Source organism: Vollenhovia emeryi, unplaced genomic scaffold (genome assembly GCF_000949405.1).
Source record: "Vollenhovia emeryi isolate VEMERY1.0 unplaced genomic scaffold, V.emery_V1.0 DF939123.1, whole genome shotgun sequence".
In the NCBI taxonomy this organism is placed as follows: domain Eukaryota; kingdom Metazoa; phylum Arthropoda; class Insecta; order Hymenoptera; family Formicidae; genus Vollenhovia; species Vollenhovia emeryi.
In genome coordinates this window covers 2,593,216-2,613,444 of record NW_011967243.1, presented here as the reverse complement: position 1 = coordinate 2,613,444, position 20,229 = coordinate 2,593,216, and the positions used below count along the sequence as shown (strand labels likewise).

Genomic DNA, 20,229 nt, shown 5'->3' with positions numbered 1-20,229 from the left:
TCTCATGCTCCAAACAGCGTTTCGTAAAAAGTGCAGGCCTTTATTTCGCGCATACACCTCTTTTTTTTAACGAGTAACACGGCAGCGATTGTTGACTTGGATCGAACCTCCTCGGTTCCTGTATCGCGGCGGCTGGGTAAAGGCGAGGGCCAGACATCGCATACAACACGCGTATCGGTTTCCTAAAGTTCTTTGGAAGATTAGTCGCGACTCAATTTTTTTTTCCGCTCAGCAATAAACGTGCGGGGATCTCAAACAATAAATAACGATTAGACGCCGTTAATAAATAACGAGATTAAGCGCTATATCCCGGATATGCAGAGAGAAAACTTCCGCTCTCGCTCCCGTCCTTGTCCCCCACCCCGAAGACACGGGACGAACGCGGAACGCGTAAAAAGATATTATAAATAAATAAATAAATCGAAAAGGACAGAGAGACACAAGGGAGCGGAAGAAACAAGAGGGATACGCTGATCTGCGCGCACCACGCAGACGCATTTTTTTTTCTCGGTCGGCGATTTGTCCACAATTTCTCCTTTCTATTTTTTTCCCTGTGACGTGTCTTTCGTTTAATTACGTGTACAATATAAAATGTTACAGTCACGCGCGACGGTGCCAGCGCTGGGATCACAACTCGAATTTGTTCGAAAGTTGGAGGTGAACGTATTAGTTTTTTCTTTCCTTATACGCCGTTTTTCATCCGGATGCGACATGTTGCGATCTCTGTTCCGGGAAATCCTCGACGAGTTCTTCGAGGAGTAACGACACAATTTGCATTGTACACTTAATATCGATACGAGAAGACCGACGCCGTAAACGTCATAAATTCTGTCCAGTTACTATTAAGAATATAATCCGACGAGTATCTATATATATATGCATATATAGATATATATATACATATATATATAGAGACATTTGCGAGGCAAGTTATGCTAAATTCCGGATATCGAGTCGAGATCGAAAGCCGAATGTAATCGCAGTCGCGGTGTTTCGGAACTCGTATGTTCGATCAAAAATGTGGGATCTTCATGACGAGAATTGCACGATCGTCCGGCGGCCGCTCCGACGCCGAGCGGCCGACGATATCTCCACAATCACTAAATCAACAATGATAATCATACGAATAATAATGGTAATGATAGCGCTAATAGTAAATAGTAATAATAGTAATAATAGGTAAATACACAGTAATAATAATTTACATTTACACAAGACTCTTCCTCCTTATCCGCGAACAATTAATTATATTACCTAACTATATACGACATGCTTACGGTTATATTCATTCATCTTTTCGCAACATGATACAGTCTCTATTCAACCGTAAATCTCAAATACCTCGTCTGCGAACAAGAATTAAATCGCCCCACTCTTATTGTAATCGAACCTTATTAAAGGCAAACTCGATCGACTTCACGTCTCCACGTTTTTGAGTCACGTTTGACTTTAAACGGTTTAATTCGCGAGCAACGAGGTACAAGAGAGACATACACGCACGCATACACACACACACAAAGATGATTGAAGAGCGCATGAATACAAAAGGTGATTCGAGCAATTGTAAAAAAATATACAGAGGCGAAACGCGTAACGTATAAGTTGATGGAGGATACGACACGCGAGTCTTCTATTGTCGCAAGGACACCGCATCCGTGTATGCAAGAACTTTGAATTCGTGCAAAATGAAAAGAAACTTCGACGATGTGAAAAAATAATTCGACTACTTTTAACCGAATAATGAATGATACAGAAGAGTACGCAAAGATATCGACAACCATTCAATTTAAAATCAATGAACGCGCATAATTTTGTAAGCCAAGCCATATTGGCGAGTGAGAAACGATTCGAATGACACCAAGGATGACGCTCCATATTTTTTCTCACGGAAGTCTTCTCGCATATCGTTTTCACAAACTATCGTCGCTATCGTCGGCATGAGGCTCGACCGAGACGTTTCCAGCAAGTGGCGCGGCACTGCCTTCCCTGCTGGTTTCGATGTCCTGTTCCATTGAATTACTTTGTGCTTGCTGTTCGTCTATAGTATTTCAAATTATTTTAGTTATATAAATGTTAAATGATCTCAAATTTAAAAGCTTTAAAGAATTAACATTTTTATACAGCTGCCGTTATGTCTGATAATCGTATACCTGATTGCGTCGGCGGAGAGTCGTCATCTCCTTGGCCAGGGCTCAATATAGCTTCCTTAATTTGACTATTAACACCTTTCGGATCTAAATCAGTTGCCCAACTAAAGTACATCAACGCAAGATGGGTATTGCCTAATTTTTTATGCACCTGTTTCGCAAAAAAAAAACCTCCAGATATATTTATGCAAAGATACATCAGATGAGGAATTTCGTTCAATCAACTGATCTCTTACCTTTCCTATCGAATAATAGACTAGAGATTCTTTGGGTATAATATTCTTTAGCTCCTCGAATTCTCTTAGAGCTTCCATGTGTCGACCAATGGAGAAGTTGATGCTCGCGCGATGGAACTTGCACAGAGCGTTATCCGGATTGTTAATTAGCGCGGTGTTCAAAGTCTTGAGCGCCTGATCGGTTTTCTTCAGGGCGTGTTGCATGACACCTATGTGGCACATCAGCGTAGAATTCTGCGGATTTATTTGTAAGGCCCGTTTAAAGTGTAATTCCGCTAAACTATATTGTTCCTGTTTCGAAAATATCGTTCCTAATCCAAACCTTCAACAAGATGGAGAACAAATTTCACATATAGACTCGGAGAGTAATGAAAACATAATGAAACATTATGCTGATACAATTCTTTACCATGCATTGTAATGCCTCGAGTCGAGTCTGATGGCGTTACGGAAAGCAGTAATCGCTTTATCTAGTTCCTCAGTCAAAACGTATTCGTGTCCTAGCAGCGTATAGGCGTACGGAAAATTAGGATCCACCTAACAGATGATCAGGGAATCGTGTGTTACTTTCAATTAAACGGAATAACAATCGCGTATGCGCTGTAAAAATTTTATCGTGCCGTAACCAACGCACAGTACCTGAATAGCTCTTTGGAAAAATTTAATCGCGGTTTCGTGCTCCGTCTGCGCCGAGAAGAGATTACCCGTGGCACACCATGCTGCCGCCGAATTACGGTCTTGGGAAACCAGATCTTGAGCAAGCGTAGACAGCTGCACCTCTGCATGCAGATGCCACAGAACAGTGCTATAAATCTCCATCAATTCTGTCCTCTGTGGCTCCAATTGTCGCACTTCGGCGAAATAACTTTGCATGGGGAAAAAAAGTAAGCAAACCGAATTAAAAAGGAATTCAAATGTATCAGGAACAAAAGCTCTAATTTCGGCTGCACTTTCTACTCGGTTCTTTTGCCATTTTCTTGCTCCGATAAATACATTTTTTTTTAATAGCAACATTTAATGTACAAGCTTATTACCTAGCAGCCTTCTTATAATTTATCATTTCGAAATGTGCACGAGCCAGCATAGAGAGTACCCAGCCTGTATTATAGTGCTGTGTCGGCAGTACACTTAGTATTTCAATCGCATGTGTACATTTGTACTGACTCAAGTGCTGATACGCCGTCCCCAATTCTCGTAACAAGGACATCAAACCCTCTGAAAAATTGCAGACAAAAACACTCGAAACCATCCTGACGACGGAACTGATCGAGTAAATGAATTAAGTCTAAATAGCATACCTGCCGATTGCTTTTGCAATGTTATTCCCGAATGAATATTATTATTCTGGGCGTTGAGCGCGTTCGCGTTAGCCACAGCTTTCTCCGACGTAATCGTTTCGCTCTTCTCCTTTTCGTTTCTATTCCTCTCATTTAACTCGTTGAAATTGGCCTTGTTCAAATTCGCCTTGGCCAGTCTCGCTTTCGTCTTCCGAGACGGTGACTTTGGAGTCGCAAATTTATTCCTATTGGGCGATTTATTGTTTTCCTGAAATGTACGCGACATAACGAATTGTCGGCGAATACGATAGAACGAGTGCAGCTAGAAGAATCGAAGAACCGTACCTTTACGGAATTGTGGCTGAAGAGTCGCGACGACCGTCTAACATTGGTGCCCTGAAACGTCGGTGACGGGGGTGAGGTCGGATTAGCCGCTGTCACTGTCACAATATTGGCAGTATTGCTCGTATTCCCCGACTGGGAAAACACCGATTTGCCTTGTTGCAGCGGCGTTTCTTTTCTCGACATCAATTGCTGAGAAAAGCACAAGCGTGAAAACGAATCAAGTCGCTGTGCGACACCGATACAACCGAAAGATCGCGCTTACCCCCACATGAGCCCTTAGACTACTGACTCGTTTCGCCAAGCTCTTCTGGTCGTTGGCTTCCGTGAGAGTCGTATGCGAGGGTGGAACCGCCGGCTCGGGCGTATTGTTTTCCAGCGGCAAGATACCGAAGCTAGGTGTGAGCGGGCTCATGGAATTGCTGAACATGCTGCGGTAACGCGACACCTTGGTCCTCGGCGATATCGAGGAGCAATTGCTATAGTGAATCGGCATATTTTGCGGGCTGTCCTCCATGGAGGAGCACAGTCGCACCTGCGGCAACTGCCCGCCATTTATCAGCGTTGACGCCGTCGTCACGGGTGTACTGCAACGCGCGAAACAGAGAGTGTACAAATGAATCGCCGCACCAGGGTTGGGCAAGTTACTTTATAAAAGTGTCTAGTTAGAGTTACAGTTACAGTTACAAGTTTACAAAAAGTAACGAATCGTTGCTTTGCAGTTACTTCCTTGCTATCGTACCGCGCGCATGTCAGTACGTACATATTAGTGCCGTTCGATATGGGTGTATTGGCGTTATTTCCAGGTACGATCAGGTCCGGTTCAGCGACGTAGCTGAGCGTGGACACAGTACCGTGGCACATGGCGAAAGAATCTAGCTTGTCCAGCTGAAACACCTTGGCGGGATCCACCTTCTCGCCGACGTTGCAGAGCTCCTCGAACGAGTGCCAGAGGAAGGGATTCAATTTCAGTGCCAACTTGTGCGCCTCGTTACCTCTCGCGGTGCGCATCATTTTGTAGTAAATCTTGGCTATTATCTGCAGGGAGAAGCACGCCTGTTCCCCGAACTGCGTTATTATCTCTTCCAGGTTCTTCAACTGTTTGTAGTACCCGCCGATTATCGCAGCCTCCGCCTCCGCGTACCTGAGGATTTTCACCAGGGGATCAAGACGCGCTCGCACTACGTTCGGCAGCGGCGCGCGCGAACAATGTAAAACATCCGAGCGATCCCGCTACTTACTTTTCCAAATCGTAACAACATTTTGCTAGCAGAAACCTACACTGCGCCGAACTGGGCGCCTTCTGGGATAACAAGGCATAGGCTTGCCTAACTCGGCCGGAGCGATAGTAACATGTTGCCAAAAGAAACAAACTCTCCTCCGTGTCCACTGTAATAATAACGTGACGACAACGTGTCAGCATGTATGCATATGCAGTAAATTATAAACTTAGAGCAGAACGGCTGTCTTAAGACAATGTTTCAAGTCTCCGTCTCAAGTCAGTGGGCACGCGATACTATTTTTCCTACCGAATTTCTTGCAAAAGCCAATAGGACGCAGGGGCCAAGCCCCGATTGGATCTCTCGCAAGAAATCCAGTAGGAAAAATAGTGTCGCGCGCCGTTGGCTTTAAAGAAATGCACGATAACAATACGCTTTGTCTTAAGAGTATCAAGCCTCATCGCAAATGTGCTCTTTGCGTCTAGAAACATTCTATTTTGTATAAGCAATCGAAACGCTTAAAGAAACTTGACAATGAGCGATTGTACAATGTACAACTTATCGACTTGTGCAAACCTTTTAAACGTATTTCTTAGATGCAAAATAGGACGTTTCCAGGCGCAACGAACGCATTCCACTTTATAATAAGCAAGTCAAAATGCTTAAAAAAACTTGTCGACAACGTACAGTGTACACTATACAATTTAACGACTTGCGCAAATTTTTCAAACTGGCATTTACTGGCTACAAAATAGAACGTTCCCAGAAAACATGCGTGTTCTCTGGGTTTCTCGTAGACTAGGCTTACGAGCCATTCTGCCCAGGTACTTATTCTTGCAAGAGCCGTGCGATTAAATCGACAAACAGAGGATGGTCTTACCTTCCGCACACAACCGTTCCGCCAGGAATATAGCGTCTGGATAAGCATAATGATTTAAACAATGCCATATGGCCGCCTAAAATTGAAAAAAAGCTCAACGTTTATCTCGGCGACTGATTACGCAATAACAATGTGAATCGTCAGCGAGGATGCGAGAGCGATAAACGGGGGGAAAAATGACACGCGCGAGATTATCGGGGGGGGGGGGGGGGAAATGTGCGTAGCATACATTGCCAACGATACTTGCACATACTCTCGGTTTTCAATACGTTGGAAAAGTATAGGCAACTTGATTATTGCACAAGTGATGCAACGTACCAGTGCTACTCATTAGTCTCTAAACTTTAAAGGTGTTGCTTTCAATTAACCCCACGCGCAGCAGCGCTGCATAATTCCGGAAACGTTAAACATCGCCTCTGAATCACCCAAGACTGCGCACAAATAATACATACGCTCTATCGCATACGATACCCCCGGATAACGAGAATTCCTTTCTACAGCACGCGCATACATATCTGCGTTCGCCAGCGTAACTCGCGAACGCAAAGCGACGGGCGAATTTCTCAACAATCTGGCAGGCCGCGAGGGGATCCGAGCCCTACGGACACGTTGCTCCCGCACCGTCGGATTCCTCGGGCGACCCTCCGGGAAAGATGCACAAGTGCGGCCGAGTCGCGCGCTCATCTCCGGCCGGGGCTCGCCTATCGCGAACGTGGCGAGCGGAGCCGAGGGGCCCCGGTGCGCGTGCGGACCGGCGGACAAGGAACGGGCCGTTTTTCAGGTGGACGATCCCTGTCCTCGTGGAGGCGATCGTCCGCCGAAGGTCGCCCGACGCGAACGTAGCCGCGCGGCGCATACGCGAGGTGACGTCGACGCGTGGATGCGGCCCGATAAACAAAATCTCGCATGTCACAGCGGCAACGAAAGAGGTGCGACGGAAAATCTAACACTTTTACTTTGCACTCCTTCTCCTCTCTCTCTCTCTCCCTCTCTCCTGCTCTCCGTTCCGTTACCTGCACTGGCTCCTGCACGATCATCGTTCACACCCCGCGAGCGTGATCATAAAAGAACGTCCGGCCCCTCCTCGGGCGCGCCTCGGTGAGAATTTAACGGCGGAATACTCCCAGGTTCCACGGCGACGACTACTCTGGCGTGTGTATAAAAATCTCTCAGGAGTCCATCTTTGCTTCGATTCTTTTGAAGCGAGCGACTGCTCGCACGGGTCGCCAGGGTCGCCAACCGCGCCGCACGAAGGGGGGGGGGGGATCCGCTTGAGTTTCGCTGGCGCGGTTGGCAGCGGGGCGAGGACCAATAGCAGAGAGAAACCTGAGAGCGGCCACCCAGGTACCCAGGTAGCAACCCAGGTAACAATGGCCGCGTTCAGCAGACACAATTGTTGTGTGAGCGCTCAGTATGATTGGCTAATACTTTTAGATCCAGCCAATCATGTTAAGAAATCATTGAGCGCTCGTTCAACAGTTGTGTCTGCTGAACGCGGGCAATGTTTCGAAACGGAAATCGTTGTTACTTAAATTCTAATTACTAAGATTAGAGATTTTACCTCAATAGTTAGTGCATACAAATGTATATTTCTAAATTGCATATCTTCATTTAAATACAATGAATCTAAAAGAGAAGTGAAGCACACCGCACTTCGGGAAAACTAATCGGCATCGTGGAAAAGAGGCCTCAACTGTTCGATATTAACGTTTGCTCTGTTAACATCTCTCTTTTAGAAAGGGATTTGTATTATTATGTGTATATTATTATGTATATACAATAGTTAAATAAATATATGTAAATATGTATTAACTCAGTATATACATACATTGCATGTAATATATGATTAAAGTATTATTCAGATTGATTTTTAACATAGTATTTATACAACAATGTATGTAATCGAAATGTTAAAGACTGTTTACAAATCTTTCAGGAAAAATATATATTTAAAAGTCTGGGACAATTTAGAATTCCTCAGAATATCCCAAATATTGCTTTTATATATTGCTTTTATATATTAATATAAATATACACAAAGTATTATTGCATATATTATGCAATATATTATATTGCTATGTTGCTGTAATTATTACATTGTAATATTTCTGAAGGCGGACATTTTACCGTTGCTGCACGATTGCAGCAGCGTTGCAGCAACATTTTGCAGCGTTTAGGCAATGTTGCAATCTTGCGATGAATTATTGCTGCAATGTTGCTGAAACCTTGCTGTGCTGTGCTGAGTTAGCTCAGAGAGCCGAGATGCAACCAATTCCATCTTAGCTCAGCTAATTTAGTATGAAATTTTATAGTAATATAATCCGTTCTTATTTCAAGATTGTTGCCTTAAAAAATGTCTCCAAGATTGTATTAATTTTCCGCTGATCAGTGGGAACATTATGTAAACGCAAAACTAATAACAATAATATAAGAATTTGTTGCTAATTGGTTGCTCTCAACAAATAAATTAGAATTAATTCGGAGCATTCTATAAGTTTCTTCGAAAAAACGTTGTTCCGTTGACAAAAGAAGACAAGTTAGCGGAACATCATACATAAAGGAAAATGTAATGGTTTAAGAATTGGCTGCTAATTTATTGCTTTCCGAAAATATTAATTAGAATTAGTTACGAGCTTTGAACGAGGGGCAAGCAGATCGCGAGAAGCCGGAGGGCGACACTCCTAACGAGTCGGATCTGACGCAAAGACACAGGGGAATTATTCGGGGGATCTTGCGCCCGCGCTCATTGAAGGCAGGGCCGACATACGGATGGTTTAACATCCAGGCGATCTAGCACCCCGAGTCGATTACCACCAGTACGGGCCAACTTTTGGCATCGAACGCGAGAAGTGAGAGATCACCAGGGTTGTTCAGAAATATCACGCGAGCGCAACAGTGTATCGTTTTATCCTTGTTTAACATTACGGTGAGCAATAAGGATAAAATGATACTCTGAGGTACTCCAGTGATGTTTCTCTAAATGTAACCCAGGCGTCTCGTAGATAAGGACTAGGTACGTCCGTGTGCGAGGATCGCGACGGCCGCGGATCCTGCGCGAACTGGCCGGAATAACGCGCAGCGATAACGCGCAACCCCTCTGTGGAGGGGTTCGGCCGTCGATCGCGCATCGAGCAGCACCTCGCTCGATCTTTCCTCTCGGCGGACTCTGCATGGATAGTCGTGGTGTTTCGTGCCAATCCTAGGAAGATCTCCCGACACGCGGTCGCGGCCCGAGTGAGTCAAAGGCTGTTCGGGAAGAAAAGTCGTCAAACGGTGAGTTTGATCCATATTATATATTCCATTTCAATTACGCATTTCAATACGACGAGCAAGTTCATAGCAGAGTTGCGTTTCCGCTCGGGATTGGAAACACCATTAGGCCCGGTCTACAATGAGTCGTTAGTCGTTAGTCAGAAGTCGCAACTATATGTTGATCCTTTTCCTTTCTGGGTGGAAGAAAAAGGACCGACATGATAGTTCCGACTTCTGACTAACGACTAACAACTCATTGTAGTCCGGGCGTAAACAACTCAAGATTATATTCAAGGAATTTTGAATTACATGTAAATTTCTGCAAGAACATGAACAACTATCGACTGGAAATTAAAGTAAGGTTCAAATAAGGACCTTATAATATTTGCCTGATTTAGTTATCGGGAACTGATTATATCTTTTTATCGGGACCCGATTAAACATGTATAACGCTCTGTTTCCCTATGCGGTCTTTACAAACTATCACAATCAGGTCATAATCAGGTCCTTGTTAAATTATACGAGGTCTTTATAAAAAAAGTATATAAGGTCATGATCAGGTATCATCAAGTATTATTATTACTTACGAGAAGATCCATCATAAATACTTTTCTTTAAATTAGTTTGTGCAGGTCTTACAGTTTTTTGTGAGTTTATTTTTAAATATTTTAAATCATTTTTTTATTTAGTTACACCATCTACTTCACTATCTGTTGTAAATGCATATTTTTTATCGTTTAATTTTTTTAATTTTTGTTCTGCCTCGGTATATGTTTCTAGATTAATAATTTAAATTTGCATTAATATTATTTATAAATATAATTAAAAAATAACGTAAGAAATGTTCAACGAGAATAATGTACAGGGAAAAAGTTGTATGTACATTTAAAAATACCTTAAAAATACCCAGTCAGGTCCTTATGATATATCAGGCCAATTTCCAGTCGGGTATATACTCGTATATACATGTATGTATTTATTGAGATATTGAAAATTTTTTATTTCTACTTCTACTACAGATGTATACACAATGTATTCTTATCCAAGATAGATTTTCACTCTTTGTTGCAAAGCACACATTTTTCCAAAAATTTTGAAATTTATATCTTCTAACAAGTTATCCTACAATTATATAAATCTTGTAAATTGTTAATTGAAAAATATATCAAGCTCTTTAGATAATTTTGTATCCAGAAACTGCAATTTGAAACTTATAAAATTAACTAGCAAGCGCTATAAAATTGTCACAAGACGCTGTATTACAAATTTTCTATAACTTTCTCAAAGAGCTTTAATTTCTCGTCTTTTTATATTTAATGTCGATATGCTGATAATACAGATTTTGTCTATATTTTCAATATTATTTGCTCAATAGAACATTATTATTGTCAAAAATCTGTAGTATATAGAAACCCATGAACATACACATAAAGAAATGCTTAGTGGTAGTAATGTAATTTTTTAATTTATAGGTACTACAAATTCTGGCAAGTCTTATACCTTGCAAGGGACCGCTACTTCACCTGGAATTATACCACGAGCACTGGAATTTGTGTTTAACAATATTACAAGAAGACCAAATCCATTTTATAAACCTGTGCATTATAGCGACGTTATCAATCTTGACGCACTTGAACGTGCACGAGAGCTTGAAGCAAAAACTAAATTGCTGACATTCAGTTCCGTAGAGGAGCATCAGTACTTAAATACCTACAAACAAATGCAAAAATTGTTGCAAGAAGAATCAATTAGCCCCAGTCAGTGTTATGATGCTCATTACTCAGTTTGGGTTTCATTTGCGGAAATCTATGATGAAATTGTATATGATTTATTGTCAAATGAATGCCAGGAAAAGAGGATACCTTTGAAATTAGTAACGGACTCTAATGGCAGAGCCTTTATAAAAAATTTAAAGACTATTTATGTTAACTCGGCGGCAGAAGCTTACCAAATCTTGATGGCAGGGCAATATAATTTAAAAATAGCCGCTACTGCATTGAATGAAAACAGCTCAAGATCTCATTGTATATTCACAATTATATTGTTAAAATATTATGCAGAAAATTTACCAGATAGCGTTGAAGTGTGCACGTATGTATTTTTCTTCCCCTTTCTAATATTTTGTATTTATATATATAATATAAATTATATATATATTCTCTTTTTTCTATTTATTTTTCTTAATAAGTTTAACAATGTTTTTATTTGTTTTATATAATTATGAGAAAGAAACTAAGATTAATTTATCTAAAGAAACTAACATTAATTTATCTGTATCATCAGAATCCTAATACTTGGGTATTTATATAGGTTTTCCTTTTGTGATCTGGCGGGCTCGGAACGTTTAAAGAAGACGTTGAATATCGGGGACAGATTGAAAGAAACGCAAAATATTAACACTAGTTTACTAGTGTTAGGCAAGTGCTTAAAGTCCATCCACGAAGGACAATTGACAAGAACGAAGACTGATACCGTGGGACCATTCCGAGAATCAATATTAACCAGATTATTCTAACGAGCATTATCGGGGAAGGAAGGATCTCGCTTTAATAGTTAACGTCAATCCTCTGCCAAATTTGTATGTGGAACCAAAATGTTCTAAATTTTGCTGCCATCACAAAAGGAATTATTATAGAAAAGAAGAAGCAAAAGAAATCCAAATCAAGATTTTCCCAAATAGTCAATCAAAGTATGCACACTGTGACCGACTGGGAAAACGCAGAAGTGGAAAGTGAGAATTGGCAGTGTACAAACAGTGTGTCCATTACTTCGGAAGAATATATGGTCTTCTTGCAAATGAGAATGAAAGATTGAAAAAAGAGATTACTCTTTTAAAGAATTCAGCTTTAATTCAGAGTTTCAAAGACTTTGAAAACCGACAGGAGATGGCCAAGAAATACATTGCGATGATAAACGAGCTGATGGTCATTTGGAAACAGCGGGGAAATTATGTCGAAACCCAACACGAAGACGTCCTCGAAAGGATTGTGAAACAAGTTGAAGAATTGTACAAGGAAGAGTTGAATTATTTGTTGAAGAAGCCAAAAAGTCAAAGCGATTGTAATGACGATGATAACGTTGAAGATGATGACAATCTAAACTTAATTGTTAAAATAATAGAGAGATATGGATGAGCATACTTGCAAAGGAATCGCTGAAATTATTTGACGACTCGTTTAATAATTCAGTCCTGGATGTGAAACTCATATTCCGCCGCCTCCGCTCGTGGAATACGATTGTTTGTTACATTTGAAATCCAGTATGATCCCTAGAAGATTGCAAGCAGTCGACGCATCTAGCAAAGCCAAAATAGTAGATCTACATCCGTACCATTCACTTAAAAAGATTCCAGTCATGGATTTTGATCCTGTACAATGTTTCTTGAAAGATTTAAGAGTAAGCATCCCGATAATTTATATTAATAAGTTATTAACAATTGAATCTACAAACTGTCAATCTCATTAAATTGCATCGATGCACTTTCAAAAAAGAAAATTCATATGCGATTTCATTTAAATGCTACATATATAAATAAATGATTATTATTATTAAATATCAAATATTTCGAAGCATTGTATTCTATACTGTCTGTTCCGTTTTCAGGACGGTTACGGGGACTATGCCTTGTTTTTCCATGATACTTATGGTGGCTCGGTAATCGGCGTTCTGTTGAAACCCACCGCTCTCGAGCGTAAAGATTTCAAAGTGTCGGACACCGATTGCAGGAAACTCGACGCCGATGGCAAACTTATCTTAAACATTTCAGCGATGATCGAGGACTTTTACACTCTGGGGAGAGGTATCGTACGCACGATCGATATTCCGAACAAAAGACTTTCCTTGACGTTAAGGGTCAACTACGTAGACGCGAAAGGATCCCGAAGATACATCTCTATTTATTATTATGGAGCTGTGCTCGTTTCGCATTCGCCCACTTCGAGGACAATCTATCGTTCAGATAGGGTAACGGTGGGAAATTTGTTTATTTAATAGAGGGGTCTTCCGGGATGTGGCCACTCTGCATCCATACGATGGTGTACCAAACTATTGAGTGACGCACCATATGGTTTCATAAAATGTAGTATACTTTTTAATTCAAAGGAGTATTACTACAACGTTAAAATTATCGTTCTTATAATTTAAACAAGATAAATAATTAAAAGTAATGGTATGCATATTTTATTTTATTTTGATATATAATTTTTTTGTGCACCATTTGTCAATTTACTAATTTAATTCTAATCTCGAATTAAAATATAATAGAAAAATATAATTAGAATATAATTTATTAGAACTGCAATGCATTAGAAATTTACCTCGATCTGCGTTATTTCGTAAGCTAACAGGAACAACAGTAGAAGACAAAAATGTTGCCGATCATTTTTTGCATTCAAAAGTGCACGGCAAGCTCGCGTCTCATATACACACGGTATGTAATAATTTGTTTGTGTGTGTGTGTGTGTGTGTGTGTGTGTGTACATGAGACACGAGCTTGCTATGCACCGTTAATTAAAATTTAATCTAATAACTTTGACATGATACAATTGTGTAACGACTTGGAAATTTTCTTCAGATAGAGGAAGCAGAAGATTGAGAAGTGGGAAAGCATGTATCGATAAACGATCTGCACACAATTTGAGGCAAAGTCGTGATCCGACATGAAGGCAATCATGTATATATTACACAAATCTATATATATATATATATATATATATTTATATATAAATATAAATATAAATATATATACATTTGTGTATATATATTTATATTTATATATAAATATAAATATAAATATATATACATTTGTGTAATATATACATGATTGCCTTCATGTCGGATCACGACTTTGCCTCAAATTGTGTGCAGATCGTTTATCGATACATGCTTTCCCACTTCTCAATCTTCTGATTTTTTTGATCGGATATATGTTTGTACTTTTGCAGTCAGCTACCACACAATCCCCGCCCATGTTTCTTAGTAACGCCGATGAAACAGACGAAAACTGAAAAGAAAAAAGCATGTGTCGATAAACGATCTGCACACAATTTGAGGCAAAGTCGTGATCCGACATGAAGGCAATCATGTATATATTACACAAATGTATATATCTCTATATATATCTATTTATATATAAATATAAATATATATACATTTGTGTAATATATACATGATTGCCTTCATGTCGGATCACGACTTTGCCTCAAATTGTGTGCAGATCGTTTATCGATACATGCTTTTTTCTTTTTAGTTCTCGTCTGTTTCCTCGGCGTTACTAAGAAAAATGGGCGGGGATTGTGTGGTGTGCTGACTGCAAAAGCACAAACATCCGATCAAAAAATCAGTAGAACCACTCGCTATCGAAGCGACCCAAAAAATATCTTTCACAAGTATGTACATATAACCTAGGATGAAAGAGATATATATATATAAAACAACTTGATTGTTCTATCCTAGGAAGCTTAGAACGCAAGTGGCTACAGTTATCTCTTTATATGTATATAATATAGCAAATATTAATAATTATACGGCTTAGATATACATTATGAATATTTGCTATATACAAACGGCCAATTTTATTGTAGAAAAGAATTTCCGAATATTTTTATGGTTGGATATATTCTTCGTGTTTGTATTGTCATTTATTTGGAAACTTGTCGACACATTACCTCACAAATATGATACGAAATTATTAAAAAATATATTAATGAAATATTTGGTAAAACCTGCGATTCCCATACAGCACATGATATTCGGAGAACGTTCTAAGAATGTTCTAGATTCTAGAATATTCTAAAACATTCTTAGAACGTTCCCCGAATATCATGTGCTGTATGGGTTGTAATCACAAAATTATGCATTTGTTTACAATGATAATTTTATGTATATAATATTATGCGATATAAACACAATTTGTGTGTGTGTATTACTGCATATTGATGTATATTGTATGGAATGTTATTTAAATAGCCGTTATAAATATATGAATTTATTAAAATTGATCAGGAGGTAAGATTTATTCAAGTGTCGAGGTAATAGCAATATTAATCTTTTGAAAGGCATGTTTGTTTTTGTGTCCTTGTATAATATAAATTCGTATTATAGGTAATTTGAATTGTACGCACGTAAATCTTTTTGTATTTCTTGTATTCTGATATCACGGTTGTTTTTAATGAAATAGAGAAGACACAACGTAATTAGATGTAGAATTCGGTAAAAACTAATGCAATTTAGAAATCGTACGCACGCGCGTAGTATTGTTGTAAAAATTTTATGTACAAATCGAATTTGTTGCCTGTACAAAGAATTAATATTTTTGTATTTAATATTATATTTGGCGCGTGTTCAGAAAAGAATATTATCTCAACAACATTTTGCTTATACTGAAAAATATTGAGTAATAATACGACAGTCATAAATTAAAAATAAGTCACGAACATGGTATTGTCATCAGACACTGGACGTTTACATAAAATCTTTAGGGAAGCGAGTGCGCTTGCATGATGACACAACTGAAGATTGATCGCTAACAGAAAGATAAAATGTTTAACAGCGAGCCACTCATTTCTAATTTATGTTTCTAAGCGAGATTATTCGGTTGTGTAAAATATTTTGTGCATAAATTATAAATTTCATCAAACACATATGTGTATACTATATTACATGTGTACAGAATTTATTCCGTCAAATAAAGAAAATTGTGGCAGTTATGGCGCAGAGAAGTGTGCTCTATTCTTATAGTGACCCATAGATCGTATCTTACTACGATTATCTCTATACAATATAAGTATATACAAGATCATTGCATGGGATCTAACCATAGCGCGGGACGGGACTAATTAAAATTGTGCAAATCTGCGTTACCCACTTAGCAAAATGTGGACATTGGCTACGTAGTTCAATGTCCATGTTTTCAATGTCCACAGAGGGCGTATCGCATCCAATCACGAAAAGCGGAAATGTCCCTATAGATTTCCCTACGTCCCCCACCTCTCACAGCCAATCGTGTATTCGCGCGAGACGCGTCTGCGCATACCCGACCGGATTCAAATCGTTTGAAAGCCAACAGTTATTCCACACGCGTCCCGTTCGCGATCTCTCCCGCGTCTCCCTCGTCGGTTTTCCCGATCTCGTTTGGAAGCATGGCCGAGTTCCAGACGCCGCCGAGAGTGAGGTGCAAGCGGGCGACGGACAGGGCCGAGCTGAACACGCCGATAAAGATACCGGCCTCGCCTTTCCTGCAGAAGATAGGCTATGGCACCGGTACGTGATCCGCGAACGTCATTTTCCGTCCAAATTGCAAACCGTGCACGCAGGTGCGAGAGAGACTTCGATTAGTCCAGGGAGTCAATTCTGTACACAAATCTTACACCACAGTGAAAATTCTAAAAGTCAACTGCTTTGTCTCTTCCTAACTCTAAAGCCGTATCTACAATGTGCTCTCCGCGTCTGGAAGCATTTCATCTTGTAGTCAATAAATACGTTTCAAAAATTGGTGTACGTTGATTAATTGTAAGCTGAACATTGCATAATCGTGGATTGTCGACAAACTTTCCGAGCGTTTCGATTTGTTTGTATAGAATAGAATGTTTCTAGATGCAGAAGGCACACTGTAGATTAGGTTTAATCTGCTCTTTAGGAAGAGACAAAACTGTTCACTTTTAGCACTTTCACTATGTTGCAGGATACAGAATTGACCCCGAGTCGACGATTGCCTCGGGGAAGAAAATCAGAGATGAGCTATTTAGATATTTCAAGAAACTCTGTGTCGGGTTTCTCTCCGCTTAATCAGATTTTGGTCGGAGTAACTCTTCAGCGCGATTGTTTGTATTTCTTTAGTTGCAATTGTGTTATTGAGTCTGCGGAATCGTATTTTATTTCCACGCCTTTTGCCAGGAATCGCGGTGTACATGTTGGAGAGGTCGCCTAAAGTGGGCTCTGTACGCTCGCCGTGGGCGGTGAAGAAATGGGTGAAGGGAAGGAGCAACGAGACGAACGACGGACGCCTTCGGTTGGAAGCCGACGTCCTGCGACAGCTGAATCACCCCAACATCGTCGGCTTCAGAGCGTTCACCAAGGGCGCGGATGGGAAGCCTTGCCTGGCCATGGAAGCGTTGGATATGTCACTTGGTATATACAAAGTTTGCTGGCATCTTTTTAAAGATACATTCGTATTGACGCTAATGTCGTAAATCAGGCGACAAGATCGAGGACAGGCGGGAGGCCCTGGTGGACGAGCCGTTCCCGGCTAAGGACATCTTGAAAGTGGGCTTCGAAGTCGCAAAGGGCCTCGAGTATCTGCACCACAGCGCGCACGTATTACACGGGGATATAAAGAGTTGGAACGTCCTGGTGTCCCACGGCTTCGACGTGGTGAAGCTGTGCGACTTCGGTAGTTCTCTACCCCTGACGGAATCTCTGGAAATGGACACGTCGAAGGGCAACTTTTATTACTTTGGAACGCCGTGTTGGAATCCCCCCGAGATTGTATCAGGTGCGTCCGCTTGTTCAACCGCGCCGTGACAACCCTTGGCTCTTCGAAATGTTACACGTCGAGCCTACGTAATCTTTGGGATCGTTATCGTTTGATTTCCACGCTAATCTTTCGTTTGTGGTGCTCGAAACTATGACTTTTATGAAAGTAAGTTTGTCTTCTTGCAGAGGACGGACCGGTGACGAGTGCTGCTGATATGTGGACGTACGGCCTTGTCCTTTGGGAAATGATAGCGCTATCGACACCCCACTACGAAGATTCTGACGAGAGTGAATCTTCCTTCGACGAGTCGAACGTGTCAGAAAGCACGAGAGATAACCAGCTTGATGAATCTGATATTAGCATGGACGAGAGTATAACTTTTCTCAAGGAGATAATGCCGCGTAAAAGTAGCAAATATGGTAAATGGTCGCTGTAATTTGAAACAGCCTCGTTAATTATATATAACTCAGGGTTTGGAAGTAACTCATTACTTGTAACGAAGTTATAGCTAATTTTTTTTGGTAACTCTAACTTCGTTACTTTCTGTAACTTGACCCATTGTCAGTTATATTAACAGTTACTTTACGCATATTTTAAACTTCCATAGATGCATTAGATCTTGCATGTGCGCTTTACAATTCAAGTGCAGATTTAATGTGTTTATGTTTATTGTAAGAAAGTAATTGCACCGTAACGATTCGTTACTTTTTGAGTGACTGTAAGTAACGCGTTACTTTTCAGAATTGGTAACTTGTAACTGTAACTGTAATTAGATACTTTTATAAAGTAACGCCCAACTCTGATATAACTTTGTTTGAAGTAAATTGGAATGAATTAAATTAATAATGTGAAAATATGATTTTTTTTTTAGGCACACGTCCAGCTTTGCCTGCTATCGACTTGGGCAAAGAGTATGAAAAGATACTTGAAATATTCTTCATATGTACCACAAATTATAAATTGAGACCTAGCGCAAAAGCGTTGGTGAACTATTACGAAAGGTATGCAAATATCGATGAAAAATAATTATATAGTTCATGGTATACGTTTATTTATAATTAACATTACTATTAAAACATTTTATATAAACTACTTTCTCAAGATATCTCGTATAACTTCTACAACGATGCAATGATAAATAAAAGAAATATTATCACTATCACGCATACGATAATGCCAATCTTAATTTTCCGCTGTAAAAGCAATCAGCCATTGTAATATCGTCCGTCCAAAAAGCGAAATAGTTAAATATGTAGGTATAATTTACCTTTCTGTATCTATGATGTCTGTCTTCTGATTTTCTGATTTGACGGCGTCCGCCGTCGACGGTAGCCGTGGTTTTGTTAGCAAAATGTTCTATGTTGTTAATTTGTTCCCCCTACAAAAAGATTCTAAATGTCGTCTCTCCTAAGTTGCAGTTTTAGTGGTGCTACGCAATTCATGGGTTATTTTTACTACTGTTTTACCTGTGTCTCGACTAGGAATGCTATTTCCATAAATAAATCTCTGATCTCGGTGAGAGATTTTTCCAATTTTAAGACGTCGTTATGTCTGCTCTTTATGTCTGATAATTGTTGCCTTGCTGTCCTGCTGTCTACTAAAATCTGCGGGCAATTAAATTATTTCACGTAGAAAAAGATTTGTGACAAATCCTATTGTAGTGACAAATTCATATTTACATTGTCGACAAATAAGCTAGTTTCTTGGGCATCAAGCATATGGTCCAGTTCCACGCTTGTAACCTGCCGCCTTACTGTTCAACAAGTAGTTTACTGAGGGTCGGCTTTTCGAACCTCTTGATGAGCTAAGTAATAGTTTAATTATATGTCTGTCTTTGTCTAACTTGAAGGAAAAGATACACATATGATTTAACTATTAGTTAACATACCAAGAGGTTGGAACAGTCTGCCCTGAGTAAGGCATACATAAATGATTGTAAAGGACATTTCAATTAATACATTATAATTTAAGTATACAATGATTATAGTAATTACAACGATTATAGTAAAACAAGGATTAAAACGGGATTAACTTGTAAAGATAAAAATGCTGCGAAAGACAAGGTTTAATAATCTTTTCTTATCGAGTATGATTTCTGGCGAGTACGCACGTAGTGAACGTTGCTGCTGCAAGAGCAGCAGACGTTTATCGTGATATTTCAGCAACGAGGCATTGTAATCCTCCATGATCTCAGAAAATGATTGCATCATAGTCATGTATTGCAACTGCCTGATCCTCTGGTATACAGGTCCCTCTTGCTCTTCAGTCGAATCATCATCGACGGTGGTACCGTTTCCCAGATCTACGAAGGCTGCACAAGCAGAATTAATTTAGAACATCGAATGTTGCGCGGATGAATCTAAATGAATGGCCTAGCGATTGAGGTTTTACAGGTATCTACG

The 20,229-nt window shown here is 39.9% G+C and overlaps 4 protein-coding genes across 6 annotated transcripts in view; 2 read left to right on the top strand and 2 right to left on the bottom strand.

Moving 5' to 3' along the window:
* Positions 1-24: 24 nt before the first annotated feature.
* LOC105569699 (cell division cycle protein 27 homolog) lies at positions 25-7,333 on the bottom strand. Its single transcript, XM_012026369.1, has 13 exons — positions 7,116-7,333; positions 6,103-6,178; positions 5,244-5,391; positions 4,766-5,146; positions 4,268-4,589; positions 4,006-4,194; positions 3,682-3,928; positions 3,418-3,598; positions 3,023-3,248; positions 2,793-2,920; positions 2,384-2,705; positions 2,151-2,298; positions 25-2,038 (listed from the first exon to the last, which is right to left on the bottom strand). Exons 1-13 carry the CDS (start codon positions 7,137-7,139, stop codon positions 1,911-1,913), a joined length of 2,520 nt encoding a protein of 839 aa, XP_011881759.1. The 5' UTR covers positions 7,140-7,333; the 3' UTR covers positions 25-1,910.
* A 3,266-nt stretch (positions 7,334-10,599) lies between these two features.
* Positions 10,600-13,460, top strand: LOC105569697 (nucleolar protein 6-like). 2 transcript variants are annotated; one of them, XR_001009531.1, is made up of 3 exons: positions 10,600-11,445; positions 11,665-12,750; positions 12,958-13,460. XR_001009531.1 is itself a non-coding variant. In XM_012026367.1 (2 exons), exons 1-2 carry the CDS (start codon positions 12,616-12,618, stop codon positions 13,342-13,344), a joined length of 522 nt encoding a protein of 173 aa, XP_011881757.1. In that variant the 5' UTR covers positions 11,629-12,615; the 3' UTR covers positions 13,345-13,450. The 2 variants fall into 2 exon arrangements, 1 of the variants encoding a protein (XP_011881757.1); XM_012026367.1 differs by lacking the exon at positions 10,600-11,445 and having other exon boundaries at positions 11,629-12,750; positions 12,958-13,450.
* Positions 13,461-16,389: 2,929 nt separating this feature from the next.
* On the top strand, positions 16,390-18,993 carry LOC105569692 (lymphokine-activated killer T-cell-originated protein kinase). Its single transcript, XM_012026359.1, has 5 exons — positions 16,390-16,614; positions 17,248-17,481; positions 17,549-17,845; positions 18,013-18,246; positions 18,699-18,993. Exons 1-5 carry the CDS (start codon positions 16,494-16,496, stop codon positions 18,851-18,853), a joined length of 1,041 nt encoding a protein of 346 aa, XP_011881749.1. The 5' UTR covers positions 16,390-16,493; the 3' UTR covers positions 18,854-18,993.
* LOC105569694 (syntaxin-1A-like) overlaps positions 18,857-20,229 on the bottom strand; it is a 10,477-nt gene continuing 9,104 nt past the window's right edge. The window contains exons 5-9 of one of the 2 annotated variants that reach the window (XM_012026361.1): positions 19,938-20,138; positions 19,507-19,580; positions 19,294-19,431; positions 19,095-19,205; positions 18,857-19,020 (exon numbers count right to left, since the gene is read on the bottom strand). In XM_012026361.1, coding sequence (XP_011881751.1) covers positions 18,946-19,020; positions 19,095-19,205; positions 19,294-19,431; positions 19,507-19,580; positions 19,938-20,138 — 599 coding nt within the window. In that variant the 3' untranslated portion in view covers positions 18,857-18,945. Of the gene's footprint in view, positions 19,021-19,094; positions 19,219-19,293; positions 19,432-19,506; positions 19,581-19,937; positions 20,139-20,229 lie in introns of those variants that run through there. The other variant, XM_012026362.1, reaches the window with a different exon arrangement.

Coding starts and splice junctions, on each gene's coding strand:
- LOC105569699 (XM_012026369.1), bottom strand. CDS start 7,139: ATGATCGTGCAGGAGCCAGTGCAG. Junction 6,179..7,115: donor TCGTGCAGGAGCCAGTGCAG/GTAACGGAACGG, acceptor TTTCAATTTTAG/GCGGCCATATGGCATTGTTT. Junction 3,249..3,417: donor AATTATAAGAAGGCTGCTAG/GTAATAAGCTTG, acceptor CCCCATGCAAAG/TTATTTCGCCGAAGTGCGAC.
- LOC105569692 (XM_012026359.1), top strand. CDS start 16,494: ATGGCCGAGTTCCAGACGCCGCCGAGAGTGAGGTGCAAGCGGGCGACG. Junction 17,846..18,012: donor TCCCCCCGAGATTGTATCAG/GTGCGTCCGCTT, acceptor GTCTTCTTGCAG/AGGACGGACCGGTGACGAGT. Junction 18,247..18,698: donor GCGTAAAAGTAGCAAATATG/GTAAATGGTCGC, acceptor TTTTTTTTTTAG/GCACACGTCCAGCTTTGCCT.
- LOC105569697 (XM_012026367.1), top strand. CDS start 12,616: ATGATCCCTAGAAGATTGCAAGCAGTCGACGCATCTAGCAAAGCCAAA. Junction 12,751..12,957: donor GTTTCTTGAAAGATTTAAGA/GTAAGCATCCCG, acceptor TTCCGTTTTCAG/GACGGTTACGGGGACTATGC.